Genomic DNA, 22,586 nt, shown 5'->3' on the forward strand with positions numbered 1-22,586 from the left:
TTCTTATCTCATCTGTCCTGAGTACATCTCCCCAAGGTAAAGAGGAAAGGGCTGACCCCGCCCCAGGGCACTGAAGAGATGAGGCAGATGAAGCCAAGGCTAGAACTGGAATGTGGTTGAGATCAACTGTCATCTTCCAGAACTTATTGTTTCGTACTAGAGCTGAATATGGAACTAAATTTGTTCCATGTGTTAAAGAAGTGGTTTCATTTTAATTTTTTTTAATTCTTTGCCTTATTAGTCTGTGATCATTTAACTAAAATTTATGATATGAGAAAAGCAGTGTGAGGCTGGGGCCATAGCTCAAGCATTATGGTGCCTACCTACCAATGTAAGGGTTGAGTTCAAATCCCAGTTCTGCTTAAATAATGGGGAGAAGAGATAAGAGAGATGGGAAAGGGTAGATCAGAGGAAAGGTAGGGAAGGAGACGGGGAGGAGAGACAATGACACCTAAGTAAAATGAAGTGTCCTGCCAAAAAGGTAGCCCACACCCAAGTAACAGGGCCACTTGAAAGCAATCCTGAGACCTATGGTGACACAGTTCTTTCAATGGAGGGAAGAATTCAATTGAGACTGATAATCTGCATCAACTCTACCTAAGCTCATAGCATGAATATAAAGAATCCACAGTTGTAGTTATTTCTTTTTTTTTCTTTTTTTTTTTTTTTTACCAATAATAAGTTTGAGCTCAGTACTTCTCACTCATCGCTCTTTCCACTCATGCTCAGCTCTCTTCCTATACATGGCTGAGCTCTACCACCTGAGCCACAATTCAGTTTTAGCTTTTTTCTGGTTAATTAGAGATATGAGTCTTCAGGATTTATCTGTCTGGGCTGGCTTCAAACAGCAGTCCTCAGATCTCACCCTCCTGAGATCTCAGCTAGGATTACAGTGAGCCACCAATGCCCAGCTTCATATTATTCTTCATTCATGCCAAGGACATGAACTTATGTGTCATTTGAAAAGCCAGCTTTTTCTATCAAATGATGTCCTATATACTACAAAAACTTGGTTAGACATCTGTGAATTATAGTCAAGTTAATCTGTAAAATAGCTTATGCCAATAATTTTTAAATACTCCTTACTCCCTGGTCTTAAAGAATGAAATATATCAGTTTTCAAATGCTGGCCTTCGCCTGAGAAGTACTGCATTCTTTGTGCCTGCACTCTTCAGTTTGAGCTTAGTGCTCCTCCTGCTTTTACTCAGAGGGAAGGTACTTGACTTCCTAACCTCTTCTTCAGTTTTGCATTTTCCAGGACCTCATGTAGGTTTGCTGATGTAAGCACAGAAGTGAGTCATTTAATTCAGAAGTCTTCACAGAACAGAGCATGGTTTTCATCTCCTCAGAGTACTAAGATCTCAGTTGATATTTCTGTGCTCAACGTATACATAGAAGTAATGGAGAGTTACGTAGTATGTCAGAGAGCTGATGGTTGAGAACAAGGATGCATTCATCAACAGACCTCTAGTTTCTGTGTGGCCTCTGTACCACAGCAGCTGGTGATCTTGTACAAACTACCTAACTGCTCTGGGCTTCAGTTTCCCTATCTACTCATGGGAATAATGATGCTACTCCTCTCATCAGTCTGTGAGACTGCATCTAGAGCAGTGGAAGAAAGCCCTGTATTAGCTGTCTGTATGTGTCTTTGTGGTAAGAATGGTTGCCTACTTACTCCCTGTTGAACAGTTGGCCTTGGTTATTACTTACTGTGATCTAACTTTCCTCTAACTGGACACTCAAGAGACATAGTGGATTTAGAAGCTAATTGTTAGGATCTGGCATCTGTCCCAAGAATGAATTGTTCAGTTTTAGTGCCTGGCATCATTTACTTTGGTGACTCACCAGCAATATACTATGTATTGAACTGGCACAGTTACTACAGAAGATGAGACTTGATTATAGCATTTCGTAGCTAATTGTCTCCATAGGCCTATACAGGGAGTATTCACAGGGTACGTCCCCTAGCTCACAGTTTTGACCACCACCGAGAGCTTTTTGTGATGTTTGTTTCTTCCTTTTGCCAATCTTTTTTTTTTTTCTGTTGTTCTAAGCAATTGTAGCTTTTCATAGTATTTTCTTGGCTAACTTCTTAACTACTCTCATAAAACCACAAAATAAATGTAGTTTTTAATAACTTTAACCAATCAAAAAATTCCCACAGTGAAGTAGAAAGACATATCTAAGACAAGACAGATTTTTTTAAAGAAAATAAAATTTGATTAAGAAATACAGTAAATTAAAAATGTTTATATAAACGATGGGTCACTGAAAAGTGCTTCTCAGTGTAAGTTTTACATGCCATGGTCAGGGTTACTACTGAAGGCAGTGCTGAACCTTAGTTTGGTCTTAAGGCAGGAGCCCAGGCGACAGGGTAATGTTACTTGGTTAATGTTAGTTCTTTAGAATCACTTCTCTCCTTAAAACTGGAAAAGAAATCCAGAAAATAGGTTTCTTTGGGTGAAATTATCTTTAAAAGTTTCTTGCTTTCCAAAGCCTAGAATTACACAAAAATTGAGATTTTTCTTTCAGCCCTCATTCCTTTCTGTCCCTCCCCCTCCCCCCCACCCCCCCCATACACACATACATACATCACAGGAACAGAGCTGTTAATTACCAAGTGCCACCTGCAGCTCCTAGACAGCACAGCACAGCACAGCACAGCACAGCACAGCACAGCATCTCTCATTCTAGTATGTTAGAAGTGAGGGGAATGTGGTCTCCTTCTTCAAACTCTTTTAAGCCCTGTGTATATGAGCTCTCCTTACTTGATTTTACTTTTAACATTTAAAGTTTGACTTGGGGCTGGGAAGGTGGCTTAGTTAGTGGTAGAGTGCTTGCCTTGCATGCATGAGGCCCTGGGTTCAATTCCTCAGCACCACAGAAGCAGAAAAAGCCGGAAGTGGTGGTGTGGCTCAAGTGGTAGAGCGCTAGCCTTGAGCTGAAGAGCTGAGGGACAGCGCCCAGCCCCAGAGTTCAGGCCCCACGACCAACCAAAAAATAAATAGAATAAAAATAAAGTTTGCCTTTTTACATCTAATATTTTGTTCTCATTCATGCATAACTCACCGAGGGAGGCCTTCCAAAATTTCTTTTCACATCAGAAAACTAGTATGTTGTCAGTAAGAGCAGAAGTAATATCCCCAAATACTGCAATCACAAATTCTTTTGTAGACAAAATTTGACTCAAATTTTGAGTCTTCTAAACTGATGGTTTTGAAAAATATTTTCTGGTCTTTTGTTGTTGTCACTACTTTTTTTCCCCCATTTTGGTTAAAAAGCTATAACAAAATTTATAATCTTAACCATTTTTAAGTTTTGTGTATACCCTGTGTGAAAAAGCCTATCACAGTAGTCCTCATGAACATTTCTCCTTAAACCTGGTTTTACATAACCATCGTTGGCATTAGTTTGAGTATGAGAGGCCTGTTATTTGTATTGTTACGATGGCTGCTGATCAGCCCAGCTTCTTCCCTGAGGCTGCTCAGCAGTGGTAAGAATCCAGGGTATAATAACATTTATTCAGGGAACTGTGCTGGCTGCCTGTGGTTGCCTTTTTGAGTGTGACCATCGCCAATGATGCAGCTGTACTCTATAATCCCCTTTAACCAAGTAATCATTTTTGGTTTTCTCTGTGTGAAACCTTCGCAAAACCACAGGACCCTTTTGTGGGCTTCTAAATGTAACTGGCTGAAAGGTATGGGGTACGACTGCTATACAAGAGTTGATATATTTTGTTCTTTAGGGGAATAATGGCTTCTATTAGATTACATTCCTTTTGAATTGTTCTCACAAAATTGGCCAGATACCCACCTGTAAAATCTTCAACCCATTATTAGTCCTTATGTTCTTATAATAGAATCTTTTTCAAGTCAGCCCACCACACCATTATAAGCAAACTCTCTCCTGCAGCAGAACTTGCTCAGAATTCATCTTGGAGTTTGATAAGTCAACTCAGGTGTTTGCTATTATCCATCAGAGATATATGCTCTTATAACAGAAAACCGCCTCATTATAGTACACGAGGGTGTCTGTGTTGAGGATCAAGGGAAGGCCAAGTCCACCTGTGAGAAATCCGACGGGTCTGTTTTAAATGTTAACATTGTTAAGAGTTGAGGCAAGGCAACCATATGACTAGGTTTCTTTGGAAAATACAGAAAGTAAAATTCTGTTTTGGTTGTTGAATATTCATTCTTTTGGGTGAAAGATAGCCATTTATGTTCAGTCATTCTGGAGAGAATTCAGACTACTTGCTAATTATCCATGGTCTGGGTCATTGATGCTCCCTGCCAGCCCAGCTGGAGGAGGGCAGTGGTCTGATCTTAGGAAGAAGCACATAATGGATGGTATCTGTAGCCCATGACCTAATTAAAGCTAATTTATTGCCATGTATACTACTTACCACAATAATATCTTTAAAGTGAAAAGCTGGAAGATTTTATAATCTCTTACGTGAGTTTTGTAAGTTTAATGTCAATGGTGGAATGAGTAACATTCCTAAGCTACATGCATATCATAGAAGTCTATAAAATATATAAAAGTAAAAAGGATACTGTAAAGTCTTTAATGAAATATAGCTGGAAAAGGAAAATGAGATTTTAAACTAGCTAAAATGGCATAAACACTCTTATGAGCAAAATAAGGTAGAAATGACTACATAACCAACCTACTGATACACAATATGTCATCTGAACTTCTACAGATAGGAATTTAATTCTTCTTAAAAAGCAGTAGTCATGCAGGGCACTGGTGCACCTGTTATCCTAGCTGCTCCGGAGGCTGAGATCTCAGGATTGCGGTTCAAAGCCAGCCAGAACAAGAAAGTCAGTGTAACTTTCTCCAATTAACAACCAAAAGACCCAGAATTGGAGCTGTGGCTCAAGTGATAGAGCGCTAGAAACAGTGGCCAGGCCCTGAGGTCAAGCCCCAGGACACACACACACACACACACGCACGCACGCACGCACGCACGCATGCACGCACGCACGCACGCACGCACGCACACACACACACGCACGCACACACGCACACACACCCCTACCTGGTAGTCATTTACATTGCTGCCTTGAAATAGTTATTATAAATGTTCTTTATATCAAAGATTTTTTTTAAATTAACAAACTTCTTAAAGAGATATTTCCTAGCAAGAAGCTTAAAATATTTATATTTTTAGGTTAAAACAGAAACACAAAGGACAGCTTTTCTCTGAGAAAAACATACATTTAATTCTTCCTTTAATGATAATGGCTATCATTTCTCCTTATAGACAAAGACAGCTGGCTAATTGAGAAATGCAAATATATATTATACTGGTAATTTCAGCACTGTTTGAAATATTTTCTGGGATTGAGTTTTGTCAACAAATTCTGGAAAGCCTTTAAGATTTTTTTTTTAAAGCTCAGTATATGAATCTTTGTCAGAACAGGCGTGGTTTTCATTTCTTATGCTTGGTCAAGTACACATATGTTTCCAATCACTTTTGGTTACTCTGTTAGGAACTTATTTAAAAAAAAAAACAAAACTAAATCTGTTCCAGAAGTAAAGTCTAGCTTAATTTTCCCTCCTGAGCACCTCTTCTCCCTTTCTTCCCTTCTTTCATTCACGAACTCCTCCTTAGCTTAAGCTGTCTAAAGTTGCTAAGAATCTGAAAAGGAAAACAGGCACAGAGGTAGAACAAAGCAGGCAAGCCTCTCCAATTCCCATCCCCCATCCAGGATCCATGCATGCATATCAGGGAGCCAGATAAAGAAGTGAGTACCAATGGGCTCTGGGAATGGCAGGCCACTGTAGTTTGGGGTTTATTGACTGCTATGTTTTTCCTGGAACAGAAGTGTTTCTCCTCTCTCTGTTAACAGAGGTAGCTACTTCCATAATCTGGGGTAGGTTCTGTAGAGAACTCTTCCAGGTTGGGCCTCTGCTTGGCACCTTTGATTGTTAAGAGGCAAGTATAGAGTTTAGCATGATTTTCTCACATAAAAATTTGAAATTTTAATAAGAAATGTACTCATTATCTTGCCCATGTAATTGTAACCCCTCTGTACAGTATTTTCACAATTTAAAAAAATTGAAAATTTAGAAGGGGATTAAACATTTGTGGATGTTTTCTTTGTGGCCTAACAAAGGTCATTCCTTTTTACCATCGTTAACATTTGATCCTGGAAGGGTTTTGTTTTGTTCTTTGTGATTCTTTTTCTGAATCACCAAAGTTTTCTATTAAGAAACATACTTTTAGAATAGAAGGATCATCGGCAGTGCAGATCAGGACAAGGTGGTAGGTAGTATGCAGTCCTCACCACTGGGCAGGTAACCCAGGATGCAACTCAGGAGTATGAGCCACTGGAGGATGCACAGAGCCCTGGTGCTCTGAGCGTGCATTTGTATGACTCTCTGGACAGGATTTCCAGCATGAGGATGGCCACTCCTCTTTTTTCCTGAAAGACACTTTCACTTCCCACAGCTCTCAGTCCCCAGTTTGCTAGAAGCTTCAGTGGCTGTCACCCCTAAGGTAACACGGACCCCTGGGCATTGTCAGCTGGAATTCAGGCATAGTTATGCTGAAGTTATAGAGGGAAAAACCATGTTTTATACTGTTTTTCAGTGTCATTGCCCTCACTGTTTGCAAACTTGAGTAGGCATTTGAATACTTGTGAGAGGCAAAGAACATACAAAATGCAGAGCAGGCTTTCATAGGAGCTCCACTGTTCACCACCTGCTTTGTACAAAGCTGTATGTTTGCCATTTTTGACACTTAAAGCTCGGTCAGTGGTGACCAAGACTAGTCCCATCTCTTCCCTTATGAGTGAGCATAAATGGACCTACCTTCTGGTAATGAGGACAGAAACTACACATGCACGTACACAGACCTCACTTTATAACTAAATACAAGTTGTCACTGGCCAAAATCCTGGGAACAAACTCCCCAGAGGACTTAGACTCCATGGGGGCTCTGTGTACAGTAGTGCTTGTAGACCAAGTACATTCAGAACCCAACTAACACATGGACACTTTTAGCAGTGAGCACATGAACTTGGCAGGGTGGGTGGGATCAACCGATTGTGGGAACTCGGAGTCCAATTTCAAAGCATTTGGCCCTAAGAGTTTGAACAGGAGGGTCCAAATTTTGCAGAGGTCACTCTGGTTGTGGTATTGAGGTGGCCTGGGAAGGGACCATCCATGTATCTGTCAGGTAGGCCACTCAGGAAGTCACGACAGAAATACAGTGTCAGTGCGCAGGGAAAAGAAATAATCAGAAAGCCACTCTGGAGTCCATTTAACGCATTTGGAGGAGGAAAGAGAAAAGAGTAAGATTTGTTTAGCTTTGGTTGTTTGCTAGTGATACCATCACCCCAGAGACACCGTTAGAGGAAGAACAGATGGGAGTGGGTCATAATGAGTCATGTCCCAGCCTCACATGTGGGAGGGAGAGCAATATGTGCCAAATTGCCCAGCAGGAATCAGTAGCTGAGATGTGGCTGGAGAACCCACATGGGTACATGGAGAAACAGAGACAGGACGTGAGGACAAGGAGACAGTCACTTAATTCTTACATAGATGCCAATCAATCCTGTCCCCAAGGAGCTTACAGTCCAAGAGGAGACACACCAGCATACAAACCATGCATGGCCAACAGTAAGGAAACCATACTCTTTATCTTTTCGGAGTTGACAGATACCAAATGGTAAGAGGAAAGGAGAGAAAGAAAGGCATTTCAGGTTAAACGATTAGCACAAGCAAACTTGTTATGGCCAGAAGATGGGTCCAAAGTCTGAAGTGCCTGATGTGACTCAACAAAGAGAGGTGTGACTTTTCATGAGTTCCAAACCTCTTTTTTACCTGAGGCAATCTCTCTCCCTCCTCAGAAAGTGCTATATAGTTATTTTTTTAACTTATAGCAAACTATTAAGTACTTACAGGCTACTGGGGGTTATTGTGAACTGTGATAAAAATGGAATACAATGCAGGAATGGGGAGAGGGCCCCAAGGATCCTAAGGAAGAGGTTTCAGGGTCACCAGCCTTGTGGCCTTTGTTTCTTGTTCTTGGGTCTGATTCCTTCTTATTTCACATGATGCTCAGTCTCTGTGGCCCTCCCAAGTTGGGAGTGCTCCATTACCATTCCAGAGCAGAGATTTGAAGTAGAACGTTGTCCCATTTTATTGTCATATCTCACAGTAATCTTCTAGCCTTTCAGCAGTTTTCATGAGTTAGCTGTAAATTGAAAAATGAGTGCACATCCTTTTTAAGGAAGGAAATAGAATGGTCTAGATACAAAAGATTTGGAAACATGAAAAATTACATCTGATTCTTAACAGTGAGCCCTCTGAAAATTATAACCATAGGCTAAACATGAGAATTTATGTTACCATTTGCCTGATTCCAAAGGAAACAAAGGGATTACAGAGCCTTCCTCTAGTCGTTGGAGATGCCTTGGACCCCACTGCAGAATGGAAGATGTAATTTCTAACAGAGTTCATAGCAGTGCCTGTTCAGGCCCAGTAACAACTTCTGTCTAACTTGTCCCTCTTCTCTTTCTACCCAGCTCTCTGGTGGCTGTGAGCTGACAGTGGTGATCCACGACTTTACAGCCTGTAACAGCAACGAGCTGACCATCCGGCGTGGCCAGACTGTGGAGGTTTTGGAGCGGCCCCACGATAAGCCTGACTGGTGCCTGGTGCGCACCACTGATCGATCCCCTGCAGCGGAAGGCCTGGTGCCTTGTGGCTCTCTATGCATCGCCCACTCTAGAAGTAGCATGGAGATGGAGGGCATCTTTAATCACAAAGGTAAGACTGGCGAGTCAAGAGAAAGCACACTTTGCCGTGTAGTTCTTGAGTATGATCCTCCAAGTCAGTGTGTTATCACCATCTCATGGGAGCTGTAGTAAAAATAAGGGTTTCACCCATTACTCATAAATTCACCTCTTCCTGAAGTGGTGGAAGGAAGCCTAATGTCAGTCTGCAGGACAGTGCCATTCAAGTACAAGAAGAAATAGAAGGCATAGAATAGAAGTTATGTTAGAAACACTGTACTCAACCTTTGCCCAATTAAATTTTCTCATGGTGTTGTCTTTGTTAGCATTATATTCTAGAAGTCAAATGCAGGCCCAAGAGTACAGCCACTCATTTTTATAGCCATGGAAACACAGGATCTCTAAGCATCTGAACTCCACAGCTGCCTGCCTGGAGAGGGAATGGAGCTTGAGTTCTGAGGGGTGGGGCTGTACCATGGAGCATTCAGTGATATGTTTCCTGACTAAGAGAGTAGAAGAATTTTTAAGCCTTATTAGTAGATAAGCCTTTTTAGTAGATAGTTGTACCAAGAGGTCACATTTCCATAAGTCAGGTTGTGAGTACAATGCATCTTGATGAGTGTCATCCATTTCAGCATTCCTCCCCTACTTTCTCCCTCCAATCCCTCAAGTTTTGTAGTACAGTTTTTACATAAAGTACATTGACTATATAATGACTGCATTTGCTTAATTACCCTTCCTCCTCTTCTGGTGCCCCCTCCACACCCCTGCTGACTACCTTGTAAAACATGTTTCTGCTTCCCACTATACATTTTGTTAAGCAGTCCATTGTTGTTCAAAGGAGTTACACCTTTACACCTTTAGACTCTTCTTTTTTGGTCAATCATGGAGCTTGAACTCCAGATCTGGGTGCTAGTCCTGAGCTCTTTTGTTCAATGCTAGTGCTCTGCCATTTTGAGCCACAGCTCCACTTCCAGTTTTTGAGGTAAGAGTCTTTCACAGGGACTTTTCTACCCAAGCTGGCTTTGACCATGATCCTCAGGTCTCAGCATCCTGAGTAGCTAGGATTACAGGCACGAGCCACTAGCACCTAGCAAGAGGAAAGTTTTAAAAGAAGTACTTCAAAACTGAAATATTAAGATATTTGAACAAAGCAGCATTTGATATTTTAGATTAAGGAAATTTAAATTAAGGAAATTAGAGCAGTGCTATTTTTATGTGTGTATCTAGTTGGGTCACTGGCAGGTCACTGTTGTAAGTATGAGTCTTTTAGGGGAAGGAAAGCTAGTGTGGGGTTTTAACTCAGGGCTTGGCTTAGTTGTTCAGCTGGCCCTCTACCATTAAGCCTTAACTCCAGCCCAACTTCTTACTGGTTATTTTGGAGATGGAGTCTCTTTTCTGCCTGGTCTGGCTTTAGACCATGATTATCCAAATCTCATCCTCCTGGATAACTAGGGTTGTAAGTGTGTGTGAGCCACTGGCATTCAGCAAATCTTGAGTGCCTACCGTGGCAGCTGCAAGACAAATGTGGTTGCTGAGCCACTGAAAAGTATCTCAACTGAATTGAGGAGTGCTACAGATGTAACACTGGATTTTTATGCAGAAAGTATTATGTCGTTATTTGATTGTCATATGCTAAAATTATATTTCATAGAGTATATACTTACTAAATACAGTTCATATTTTATGTCTGTTGGATGGTACTGGCTCAATGGTTACCTTAGTGCAAAACTACTTGAAACTTAATATGTTCTTTGAAGAAAGCACTGTTGGTAGCTTCTAGAAAAAGGCATGGTTGATAGTGGTGAGTCCTTGTATCTTTTTTTGCCGTAGTTCTCTTTTTTATAATACTGGCAAATGCACAGTCTTGAGAGTTGAGGTATGCAGTTGGTTTTCTCATACTTCTGTCATACTCAGTTTCTTTTCTGTTGATTTTTAAACATCCTAATGGCTTCCTCCCCTTACCCTCCATGCCCTTCTCACAATCTTGGTGACACAGTGTGGGGCCATCTTCCAGCTACAGTCAGTTTACTTCCTCTCTTGAGTAATTGAAGCTGCATAGATAAGGCTACCAATGAGCTCAGTTTATTGAGCCCTTGAGTTCATAGGACCAGCTACCCATTGGATTTCTTGAGGCTATCACTGGGGTGACTACTGTCACCTCAGTAAGAAATGAGAAGAATGAGACTAGTATTTATCCAAAGAATCAAGAGACTTTTCAATTTTTAGCTAAAAGCTGAGGTGTTGAATTTTATTGACCTTCCCATGAATTGAGTTGGAGACATGCTCTGCTGTGCTTTTTTATACTAACTTACTGCTGGTATATCTAATGTTGCCTACTATGCATATGCCCTTGAATTTAAGTTGAAAATAAGATACAACTTGTTTTTTTCTTTAAGTTAATCCTTCCTTCAGAAGGGACCTGAATCCAAGCATGCTACAAATAACACTTGTTTTGAGGGATTGCTTTTTTATGTGCCTTTCCTATACTATGTTCCTTTGTGGTGTTCACTGTGCAGTCTAATTAGTTAAAAGGAAAGAACTCAGCATTTATCACACCTGACTTTGTCTAAGAAATGTCTCCTGGTTATTAGGTTTTGCTTGTTTTTAAGTTGCAGTACCATTTTGTTTCTCTCTCTGGTATTATGTAAATGGATTTTCATGTCTGAAAAGATATTCCCTATGCTTAGAACACCCCCGTTAGGCTTTTCAACAAGCCTCTGGTGGAGAATTCTGTTGAAGTGCAAACAGGTTTGAACTTCAGACAGGTTTAACTAGAGTCTCATTCTAGCAGACCATATGTCATTATCAAAAATTCAGGGTAACCAAGGATCAAGATACAGAAGTGAATCTGAAGTACATAAACTCACCTGGGCTTCTTCCACCTGGGAAGCATGATGCTTTAATTTACAATGTACAGCCTGCAACCTGCCCATCCCCTTCCTGCTATGCATGGAAATGGGTTCATGATGCTGTGATTGGTAATATATTGGTGTGTAAAGAGCTGTTCATGCCTGATACCTCATTTGAAGCCCCCTTTCATATTAAGAAGCATCTCAGCTTGTAGAATGCAGCAGTGAGCAAGGGATATGAAGAACCAAAGGAAATATAGTACCTCTTCTCACAACTCATTCTCATGACTGGGTTAGATCTCTTGGCCATATCAAATAAACAAGTAGTCTTTCATCTCCTACACCTCAAAACCTCTGAACATAAGATACTGCCATTGTGTATCTGTCATTTGTCCCTCTCTCCTCCAAAGACAATTTCCTAGATTTCTCTGGTTCTCAGAGCTCTCTGTGTGCTGTGCTCAGGTTCCCTTGTGGATTTGGAAGCTTGGCTGGACCTGAGACTCTTGGACAGAGAGGATTTTTTTTAATCTTGAAGGTAATAATGCAGAGGTTTCAATTCACCATGTCAGTTTATGAATACAATGCCTCCTTCCATCATTCTCCCCCATCTTTCCCAACGCCACCATCCCCTCAATTTTCACATATATACATTGTATATGTATATTGTATATGTATATATATGTATATATATACATATATACATTGAATATAATTTATTCTTTATAAGAAGATACTTTTCAGTTTGAAACTAGACTCCGCCATAAACTACTCCATGGAGAAGGGCAGTTGGTGGGAAAGCTTATTTTGTAAGGTCCACTGTGGAAGAACTGCTGCAGATGACCATCAGATGGTGCTTCCTTTGGTCTTGCTCTGGCTGCTTCCTCACAGCAGCATAGTCACATTCAGCAGACACTGGACATAGTAAAATAGAACGGATTCAGCAAATCTTTGTGCTTCACCAGTCTTATGTTTATGGGGTTTGTGCTATTTACTGTGACCTCAAATTCTGGGTCAGGGCTTCAGCATGGCAGTTCCTGCCTGTGCCTGCAGCTTGCCTGGGGCACAGCTCATTCTGAAAACTACTGACTTCCTTCCTTACCCTCCCTTGGCAATATGTGGCTACTAGCTATAGAAATAGTATCAGGTAATCACCTCTAATCTCCAACAAAGCCAAGTTACTTTTCTCTCCCACTGTCTCAACTCATAAAACTTATTATTAGTCAGAGTAAACAGGATTACCAAAAGTGTTTATATTTCTAATGAGGCCAATCTGAAATTTTCCCCCAGTTGAGGTGCTGCTGTTTCCTTTCTTCGCAGTCAGAGCTGCCACAGGGAGGCCCTTTAGTTCCTCTTCAGGGAGGTAGCCTGGGACAGTTCAAGGGGCACCGAAATAGCATTAGAATCCAAAGTCGATTATCAGAATTGAAAATATTCAGTAAAACAAAATTATCTATGTCAACCACCTAGGCAAATTAGCATTACCAACTTTGTGCAGCTTGAGTGCAAAACATGAATCTTTTCACTCAGTTAGCTTGTTTTTCTGATAAAGTGAGAATTTGTCATTAGTCCTGAGAGATCCTTCCAGGGTGCTAATGGTGCTTGTTGCATGTAGGAAACCACCAAGACCACCTGTGTTCCAGAATGGACTGCCTGTGTCCTGCCCATCACCATAGCCTTCTGCTGAACAGGATGGCTCACATACTGGATTGACTGGAGGATGAAGGAAGGGTCATTCTTGCAAAACTGTGCTTTGACAAAATGAGGCTTAATGGGAGTGGGGAACTTTTTTTTTTTTCTGCCAAAGGCCATCTGAACTCTAACAGCATTACAGGCCATAGAAAATTACCAATATATTCAGACAGCTGAGGATAGTCAACAAGAATCATATCTGATCTTTCATATACCAAATGACTTAAAGGCCCCATAAATGACCTTCACTCTAGGCACTCCTATCCCTGGGAGAAGGTCTTTCTGTTGTTAGAGCCGTGGGGAGGGGCTATGTTAAATTCATTCTTCAGTGGGAGGCCTTAGTTCTGATCTATTCTGTCTTTGATGACAGTGCATTCATTGGATCTAAGGCCCTTGACAACTGATATTATGAGTTTATTTGTTTTTTAAAAAGTTTTCCCAAATAAAGGTTGATACCAAAATTCCCAGCTTTTCCTTATGCTAACTCACAGTGATGTGGCAAGTGATCTTGTTTTCTTTACTAGTGCTCCAATATATATATAGTAGAAACCACCCACTTAAAAAAAAAAAATCTTTACCTTTCTTTTTCATTACCAGGGATTAAACTCTACCAGTAGAGCTCCACTTCAGTCCCATTTCACCTTACTTTCAAGGCAGAATCTCACTTTGTTTATGCCCATGCTGACCTAAGCTGCTCTTATCTTATTTATGTTTCTGCATGCCACTGGAGATGATAGTCACAGGCTACTGCACCAACCATTGTGCGCCAACCATTGTGCTTTCCCCATAGCTGGTACATGCCACAATATCCAGCATTGGTCGAGATGGAGTCTTACGAAGTTCTGTGCCTGGGTCAGTCTCAAACCATGATCCTCGGATCTCCCTCTCTTAAATAACTAGGATTACAGACTTTTTTTTGGTGGGAGGGTCCGGTCCTTGGGCCTGAACTCTGGGCCTGGGCCTCAGCTCTTCAGCTCAAGGCTAGTGCTCTACCGCTTGAGCCACAATGCCACTTCCAGCTTTTTTCTTTTTGCTAATGTGGTGCTGAGGAATTGAACCCAGGGCCTCAGGCATGCAAGGCAAGGGCTCTACCACTGAGCCACCTTCCCAGCCCTAGGATTACAGATTTGAGCCACTGCTCCCTTCTAGCCTTACCTCTTTTAAAGTTGCATCTTAAAGTGTTTCTTTTTTTTTTTTTTTTTTTTGAAGGAGGTAAAATAATGATTTGTTTGCAATGAATGAGAAAAACAAAGGGAACATAGCCATGAGAAACAGAACCTCTTGCTTGCCTGAGACTTGAACCTGTAACCCCAGGGGCTGTAAATCAGCTTGCTACATTTTTTAACTATAGTAAAGCATGCCCCCAAAACAGTCTGCTACAATTTTCAGCTTAACATAGAACCTACACAAAGTGGTGCTTCCAAATCAATATTGGGCATGCCCAAGCTGATTGCAATCATTGGACGAAAGACACAAAAATCTCCACTTGTAAATGCATTGATATAGGATTGTCATTGTTAACCTGAGGTGTTTTCTTTAATCCACGTGGAAAGTAATAAAGAGTGGCTTGGGCTTTGCCTCAGGCCACTCTCTTACCTCTCCATTTTCCTCACAAGGCTCTGTGTCTACTCTATCCACTTGAATATTTTACCTCTCTGTTGACTCCCTTATCAACTTTTTCAAATCTGAAATACCTAAACTCTTTCTTCAATCATCTCTCTGTTGGCTTACTCAGACATGGCCCGTACAGCTGTAGCTGTTTTCCCTCTAACAGCAGAAAAGTCACAACATACTTACCATGCAGCCACAGGACCTTCACAGCCTTGTGCCATTCCTCCACGGCACCCTTTTTATTTTATACAACTGACACGTTGTAACCATAAAATAAAATTCCTCATTCTTCTCTCAAATTGCAACTACCTACTCTTCTGCTTTCTGCCTCTCTGAGTTGAACTACACAAGGTACCTTATATAACAGTGCTTATTCCTTTGCAACTGCAAGAAATCTGCAGGATTTATCCGTGTTCTAGCATGTGTTAGAATTTTCCTTTTGTAATGTTGAAGAATGGTACACATTTATCCATTCATCAGTTGATTGATACTTTGGTTGCTTCTACCATTTGTCTGTTTTATACAATATACTGTAAACCACAAATATACAGACATGCGCTTGCTATTCTGTTTTCAATTTGGGGGGTTATAACCCAGAAGTGGAATTGATGATTCCTTCTTTAAATTTTTTGGGGATTGCTGGGCACAGTGGCTCATGCCTGTAATCCTGGCTACTCAGGAGGCTGAGATCTGAGGATTACAGTTCAAAGCCAACCTGGGCAGGAAAGTCCATGAGACTCTTCCAATAAACCACTCAGAAAACCTGAAGTGGCGCTGTGGCTCAAGAGGTAGAGCACTAGCCTTGAGCTGAAAAGCTGAAGGACAGCGTCCAGGCCCAGAGTTCAAGCCCCATGACCAACCGAAAAAAAAAAAATGGAGAATGCCTATTCTATTTTGTTAGCTTTGTTTCAACGACATGTTTCAAATATATTCTGTTTTCTCATGTTGACCATTTCCTGATTCCACATCCCATTTCTTTCTCTATTTCATTGTATCTAAAACAGATCTCATCAGAAGACATACTGAAATTCTTCAATAATTTTCCATTGGTCACTGAATAAAGTCCATTTTCCTAACATGGTCCTTTGTCTCACACATTTGTGCACATGAGTGTGTCATACACACTTACATGCACATGAGCATACAAACATACTCATCCTTAGTACAGTACATCAGACAAGAGAAGAAGGGTTTTCGTGCTCTCTCACCCCTACCCAGACTGACTAATCAGGTTTTAAAAACTGAAAAATCCTAAAAGAAAAAAAAATCATCCAGTGAGTCTGCGGAGCTAAGGAGACAGCAAAATTAATCTTAATCTAGAGTATTTCAATGCAAAAGCTAGAAGTAAGGCAACCTAAAAAAGAGAATCCCAATTTGACCCCAGCAATCCTGAAGATGTACAAGGAACTGAATAGGAACTCATTAGATGTCCTTTAAACAGGACTGATGTCTACAGGTACTGTCTGAAGCTACACAGTAAACATTAGAGTTCATGAACAGAAAAGTCCCTCATACAGCCAGCACTGGAAGATAGCAATGAACTGAGAAAAGAGAAAATGGGTAACCTAGGGGAGGTGTTTGGGTTTGGGGTGTGTGTGCAAACGTGTGCAGACAAAGGAAAGCAGAGAAATAGACTGTCTGTAGTGGAGAGGGGCCCCCAAGTTGAGTCCCTAGAGATGAGTTTTAAAGTGAGGCCTGTAACCTTGGGAGACATTCTGCTGGGATACATCTTAGCAAACATGTTAGTGAATTGTCCAATTCTTTCTGTGTGCCTTGCTGGTTCTAAGGTTTGAAACTCGAGGCCTGGCCACTGACCTTGAGCTTCATTAGCTCCAGGCTAGCCTTCTACCACTTGAGCCACAGCTTTGCTTCAGCTTTTTTGGTAGTTTATTGGAGATAAGAATCTCAGGGACTTTCTGGCCTAGGCTGGCTTCAAACTACAACCTCAGATCTCAGCCACCTGAGTACAATTTTTTTTAATTTCAAAGTCACATGTAGATTTTTACTGGAGCCATTACTCAACATTCAGAGAAGTAGGTACACAATGCCAGGAGCTATTCCTCAAAATCACTTATAATTTCTTTAAATGAATGACTGGAAGAACCTGGACTCTGTGCCTGCAAGTACTGATCTCTACATCTGATTCTAATGACTAGCCACTTGAATAAGCACTATGTGAATATAAAATAAGGGTGTGTTTCCATTAAGGCTGAAATTACAATGTGTTTGAGCCCCTGATATTCTCTCTCTCTACCCCACCTGCTTTCACGCCTCCCTGTCTAATGTCTGGGTCCTGTGAGGTAATGGCTGCATCTGGTCTTGGGTGTCCCCCACCCTACCTTGGATTTAGGGTGAAGCCAGGTTTCACCATCGCTCCTGTTTCCCCATGTGGTACAGAGGAGATCAGGTGACAGTGATCTTCCCTTGAGGTTTGTAAAGGACTCAGACTGGTATGTCTGCTGTCAAACCACACCCAGGCCTCATTTGTATCTTCAACTAACCCCCAGCATGGAGACTATGCCAAGGTGTCTCCCCATCCAGAATATAAGCAGTCCCAAAAGACTACCTCTTCTCTCCCACTTCCCCCCAATCTCTACAACCAGGATAATAGCAGCCCTTTATCATCATGGTACATCATGATAAGGAGAGTTCTCTCCATGGAGGGAAACTCTCCTATTTGCAGGGCTTTGGCTTTATCTTTTCTTCCCTGGACTTTGAGGTAACCATGAGATGTCTGCCATCATGATGTGATTTCTTGGGAGTCCAGATTCTTGAGTCTGAAAAGGCATACAGTCCGGGCTGAGCCATGGATGTCAGGTCCAGGCACTGTTTTGTCACCTGCCCTGACAGGAGGCCAGCTACTGCAGCCACTTCTGTAGCCATCATCTTCAGCAGCCTTTGCAGCCATCAACACCTATCCACACCGCCCACAAAAGGCACCAGCTTCACGGAGGCTAAGATGCTGCTCTACTCTTAAGAAGTTTCTGTGACCAAACCCAGCGATCCCCAGTCTGAGGTGTCTGCCATTTCCCCTTGAATATTAAGCACTCTGTTCGTTCCAGATGGTGAGCCTTAAGTTTCCCATGACAAGGACTGAAAGTGCTCATGACTTTAAATGACCTAATCAACATTGAGAGTATTGAAAAGGCTGTGGCAGCATTCACTAGCAGTATGATTCCAATGTATTTAGATGTTTGTGTCATGCCAGAAGGCCTCTGTGACAGAATACACTCTCCAGGCACACTAATGCGTAGACCTTTCAAACCCTTACCTGCCCACACATTTTGAAAATAAATATATAATGGAGGATCTTTGTAAAGTTTTTCAATTCACTTGGGAGAAAAAGCATTTTACTCTGTTTGAACAGCTGCTAATATAAATCTCTGTGGGAAGAAAAACTGAAGAATATGGAATTAAACCAAGAATTAAAAACAAAGACATAGTCCCTCTTTTGAGCTGTGTGATTCCAAGACTAAGTGATCCATCCCAGACCTGTGATTAAGGCACTTCTTCTGTGAGCATGTAATTAGGGAGCCACACAAGGAGGCTATTATTCTGTTTAGTGCTTTGTGTTTGAGGTATTTTTACATTCCAACTTTACATTAAAGTATTTATTAAAAAGAAAAAAATCCGTCAACAGGTATTGACACTATCCCTATTAGATCATCAGAAAATTATATGTATGACAGTCATAAACAGTGAATGAGAAACTGTCTTCCCATACTTCAAATGCCCACAGTTTGTGAGTGACAGTGCACACCTACACTCAGGAAGTAGAGGCAGAGGAAGAGTTAAGGCTTCCCTACATAGGTAGACCCTGTTTCAGAACTACCTTTTGTACAGCTACTTAAAAATAATGAAAATTAAAAGCCCAAACAATAAAAATGTCCCTGGCTCTAAGTTAAGGGAAGCAGTTAGTAGTGTAGCATGCAGGGAATGTGAAGATGCCAGCACACCTGCAGCCAGACCAGGGCCAAACTTTACTGTGGAAGCTGCCTTAAATCTCATATTCTAAAGATACCAGGAGGCTGGTTTTCAAAGAAATTGGGGATTGGTTCTTAATTCTTTGTACTCTACTACAAGTTTGTATAAGCTGTGACAAGTTAGAGAGAAATGATGTCTTTGTTATGAGATGTTCTGGGTTTGTTGTGTTATGGCTAATTTAAAATGAGTAAACGCTGTACATGGAGGGAAAGCAAGCTATGTTTCCATCTAGGTTTGTTCTTGCTTCCTGATAACAGTTTAGCAGACATGGCCCTGGAGGCTCCTGATAAACCGGTGCCTGCTGTGAAGCATGCACCAAGCAGGCCAGTGTGGCTTGACATGGGCCTCTGTGTTCCTTTGTTTATTCAATGTGAGACTAGATATGGCTCCTAGGTTTAATGCTCCCATAAACTAAGTTTTGATAGATTTGGCTATTAATCTGGATTGCAAACTCAAAGTACAGAAGAGGAAAAGTTGCCTAGTTCTGTCTTGTACGGCTTGAGCCCCATTTCCCTGAGCAAATCTGATGGAAGCACTGGCTTCAAAATTTCTACATGCAACTCAAGAGACTCACCCATGCTCAGAATTTCTTTTCTAGACAAGGGGGGGCGGGGGGGCGGGGGCGGTCAGGGAGATACAAATTAAAACTTACTTTTAGATATTTCACATTTCAGAAATAGAACGTGAAATGGTATAATTTTGAGAAATCTTATGTTTGTCATGAATAGGTAAGCTTTTCGTTCTTATACTTCTAGTCTTTTGGTAAGCAAATACAAATGATTATGTATTTTTCCCCTGTTTTGTTCCAGGCCTTGATCACCTGACTCCCTATCAGTTCACACAGACTTGCCTCCTCCTTTTTCATAGATGTGTAGTACTTAAAGAGCACAAGGTGCCTACTTTATAAAGTAGTGCTCCACACAGGGGTACTTGAGTTGACTTCAGCCAGTTAACTGTTGCAAGTAGTACAGCACTGGATAACTTAGCATGTACATCATTGGATTTGTGTGCGAAAATATGTAAGATAGCATTCTATATATATAACTGATTGTCCAAAAGGAAAATCAGCTTTTAAAGCTAAGTGAGCCAGTAAAAATCACAGTAAACATGCTGCACAATGACAGTCGCTTTCATATATTTTTTAGTTCAATAACATCCATGATATTTGAGCTATACTATACCCCTTGAGTTCTGTAGTTTCATTTTATCCACTTAGGAAAACAAGAAATATGTCCCCTTCGCATGAGTCACTCTTTAAAATCTCTCAAATGAATGAAGTCATGAGTATCTCTGTGTAACTTACCTATAGTGCGATTTTGATGGGGATTTTCAATTCGAACAGGAGCATGTGGTATAACATGTTTAATAATATTTCCCCAATTTTTTTTCATTTTTATTATAGACTTAGTCAAAGAAGTACAAATGATAAGTTCTTCACCAAAAAAGAAGCAGTAGTTTCCAGAAGACAAGTCAAATCCCTTCCCTCCGCATGTGTGTCAAAATAGCTTTTATGGGGTACTGTTTTGCCTTCCATCCTAACCGTACATAGTTGCTTATCTTCACCTACAAGAAATACATTCATGAGACAGTGTCATCTGTGGCTCTTTTTATGGTCTTAGATAAGTCTCCCAGTAATTTCTGAAAGATTCCTTGTCTCATCACTAACATTTTACACTTGGAAAATACAAGTTACAAAACTCTCCCAGATCTGACTTCTGTCTAACATGGTCACAAAGACATGAGGGGTATGGAGGGCTGGCAGTCAGGTCCTAGGGGCAAGGCGACTGACCCTTGAGCTTCCTCGCTCTTTTCTGTACAGATTCAAATGGAGCTATCGGAAACCTTCTGGAGTTCTTTTGGGTCTAAAGGGGTATGCTGTGGTGTAAGGAGCACTGCCTAGGGTACTTAGGGCACCACCATCCCTCCACATTGCCATTACGATGGTCACTGTTTTCCCAAAACTTCTTTTCTAGCCAAGTGTAGGATGGAACGTGGAAGGTATTCTTTTTGAAGGGCTTTTCAAACCTTTCAGAGGATAGTAAGCAGGTTCATTTGCTTGTTGTGTGTCAAGACAGCTCTGGAACCTACTACTTTTCTAATTTGTCCAGAAATAGACCTGTTACCAGACTATATCCTTTCCCTCCCCCACACTTTTCTCTGAGTCTGTAGCATGTTGAATTTATTAAAAGAAAAGAATATTTGAAATCCTGTTGTTAGATACAGGTTAGTTTCTCCTGGCTTAAAAATAATTATAGCATTCTAGTCCTGGATTATGGGGTATGTCGTTATCAGGTGGGAGAGGAAGGTATATTCCTCTTTTAAGCATCACAGCAGAAATCCAAACTGGGTGGCTCTAACACAGATTCTCTCACAGTTCAAGAGGCCAGAGCCTTATATCCAGGCATTCACAGGTTAGTTAAGGCCTTAGGCCTTGATTTGCAAGTGGCCATATCTTGCTGTCTTATAAGCCCCCTCCCTTGTGCAGCCTCTCTGACTTCACATCCAATAAATAATTTCCTTGTGAAGACACCATCAGATTGGATTAGAATCTATCTTAAGAGCCTTGTTTTAATCATCTTTAGTCATATCCTAAGGTACTAGAGTTTACAACTTCCTAAAAATTTGGGAAGACATAATTCAGCCCCTAACAAAGGAGCTATTTGAACCTTAGAAAATTATTAACAGAGCAATAGATAAAGAATAATTTGGTGAGGACTTCAGTGTGCCAAGTACTGTGCTGCCTTTCTGTACATTTCATCTTCATATACACTTCTTTGGTTGGGGTAAAGGGAATTCTCATCATCCCATTTTATAATAAGAAAATAGAAGCACAAAGAAATTAAGCAACTTAACCATGCTTAGTAAGTGATAAAAGAAAGATTTTTACCAGCACTGCACAGTGCTCTGTGGATACGTTTGAATGAACGTTTATCCAGTTCAGTAGCTGAAACTCTTAGAGACAAAGTCAGTAGCTCATACCCAAGCAGCATCCGTGAACTTGCTAATGTTAAAGGCCCATCACACCCCACATTGTACGTTCCAGTGCCTTTGTTCATTCTGGTGAGGAGTGGCAATCCTTGCAAGACCTACAGACAAGAGGCTTGCTTCTACCTTGCTCATACTGAAAACCTGGGCTTTGAGGGTTTTGTTTTAGTTTTTTATGGTGTTGGTTTTATGTTTTGTTTTGTTTTTGTCTTGTTTTGTTGTGTTTTGCCTTGTCTTTGAGCTACTTCCTCTCTCTTCCTCCTGTGTGTTAACACCAAACTTCATTCACAGTAGGTTTCTTCTGAGTACAAGAATGTAGTGGGGTTTGAACTCAGGGGTGTGGACTTGTATCACTTAACCTGTGCCCCCAGAACTTTTTATTTAAATTTGTTTTTCAGGTAGCATCTCAAACTTTTACCTAGAACCAGCCTGGATCCCACCTCTTACATAGCTGGGACCATAGGTCTATACTACCACCATGTCCATCTTATTTGCAGAGTCTCAACTTTTGCCCTAGCTGGCCTCAGATTGAGATATTCCATCTCTTCCCATGAAATTATGATTACAGGTGTGCACCACCAATGGCCAGTTTACAACCTTTATATAGGAATAGAAGGTTTTTGCTTCGCAACTTTTCTGCCCCTATTCCCAGAACCAAAAGCAGCTACTTGGTCTCCTCCTTGAAAGATGTAAGAATTAAACTTCCTGTCAAGTCCCC

The 22,586-nt window shown here is 41.0% G+C and overlaps 1 protein-coding gene across 2 annotated transcripts in view; it reads left to right on the top strand.

Moving 5' to 3' along the window:
• Window positions 1-22,586, top strand: part of Trio (trio Rho guanine nucleotide exchange factor) — a 320,123-nt gene that overhangs the window by 222,934 nt on the left and 74,603 nt on the right. For both annotated transcript variants that reach the window (XM_070042198.1, XM_070042199.1), the window contains exon 34: window positions 8,538-8,781. In XM_070042198.1, coding sequence (XP_069898299.1) covers window positions 8,538-8,781 — 244 coding nt within the window. The remainder of the gene's footprint in view (window positions 1-8,537; window positions 8,782-22,586) is intronic.

This window comes from Dipodomys merriami, unplaced genomic scaffold (genome assembly GCF_024711535.1).
Source record: "Dipodomys merriami isolate MVZ:Mamm:240054 unplaced genomic scaffold, mDipMer1.0.p SCAF_32, whole genome shotgun sequence".
Lineage (NCBI taxonomy): Eukaryota > Metazoa > Chordata > Mammalia > Rodentia > Heteromyidae > Dipodomys > Dipodomys merriami.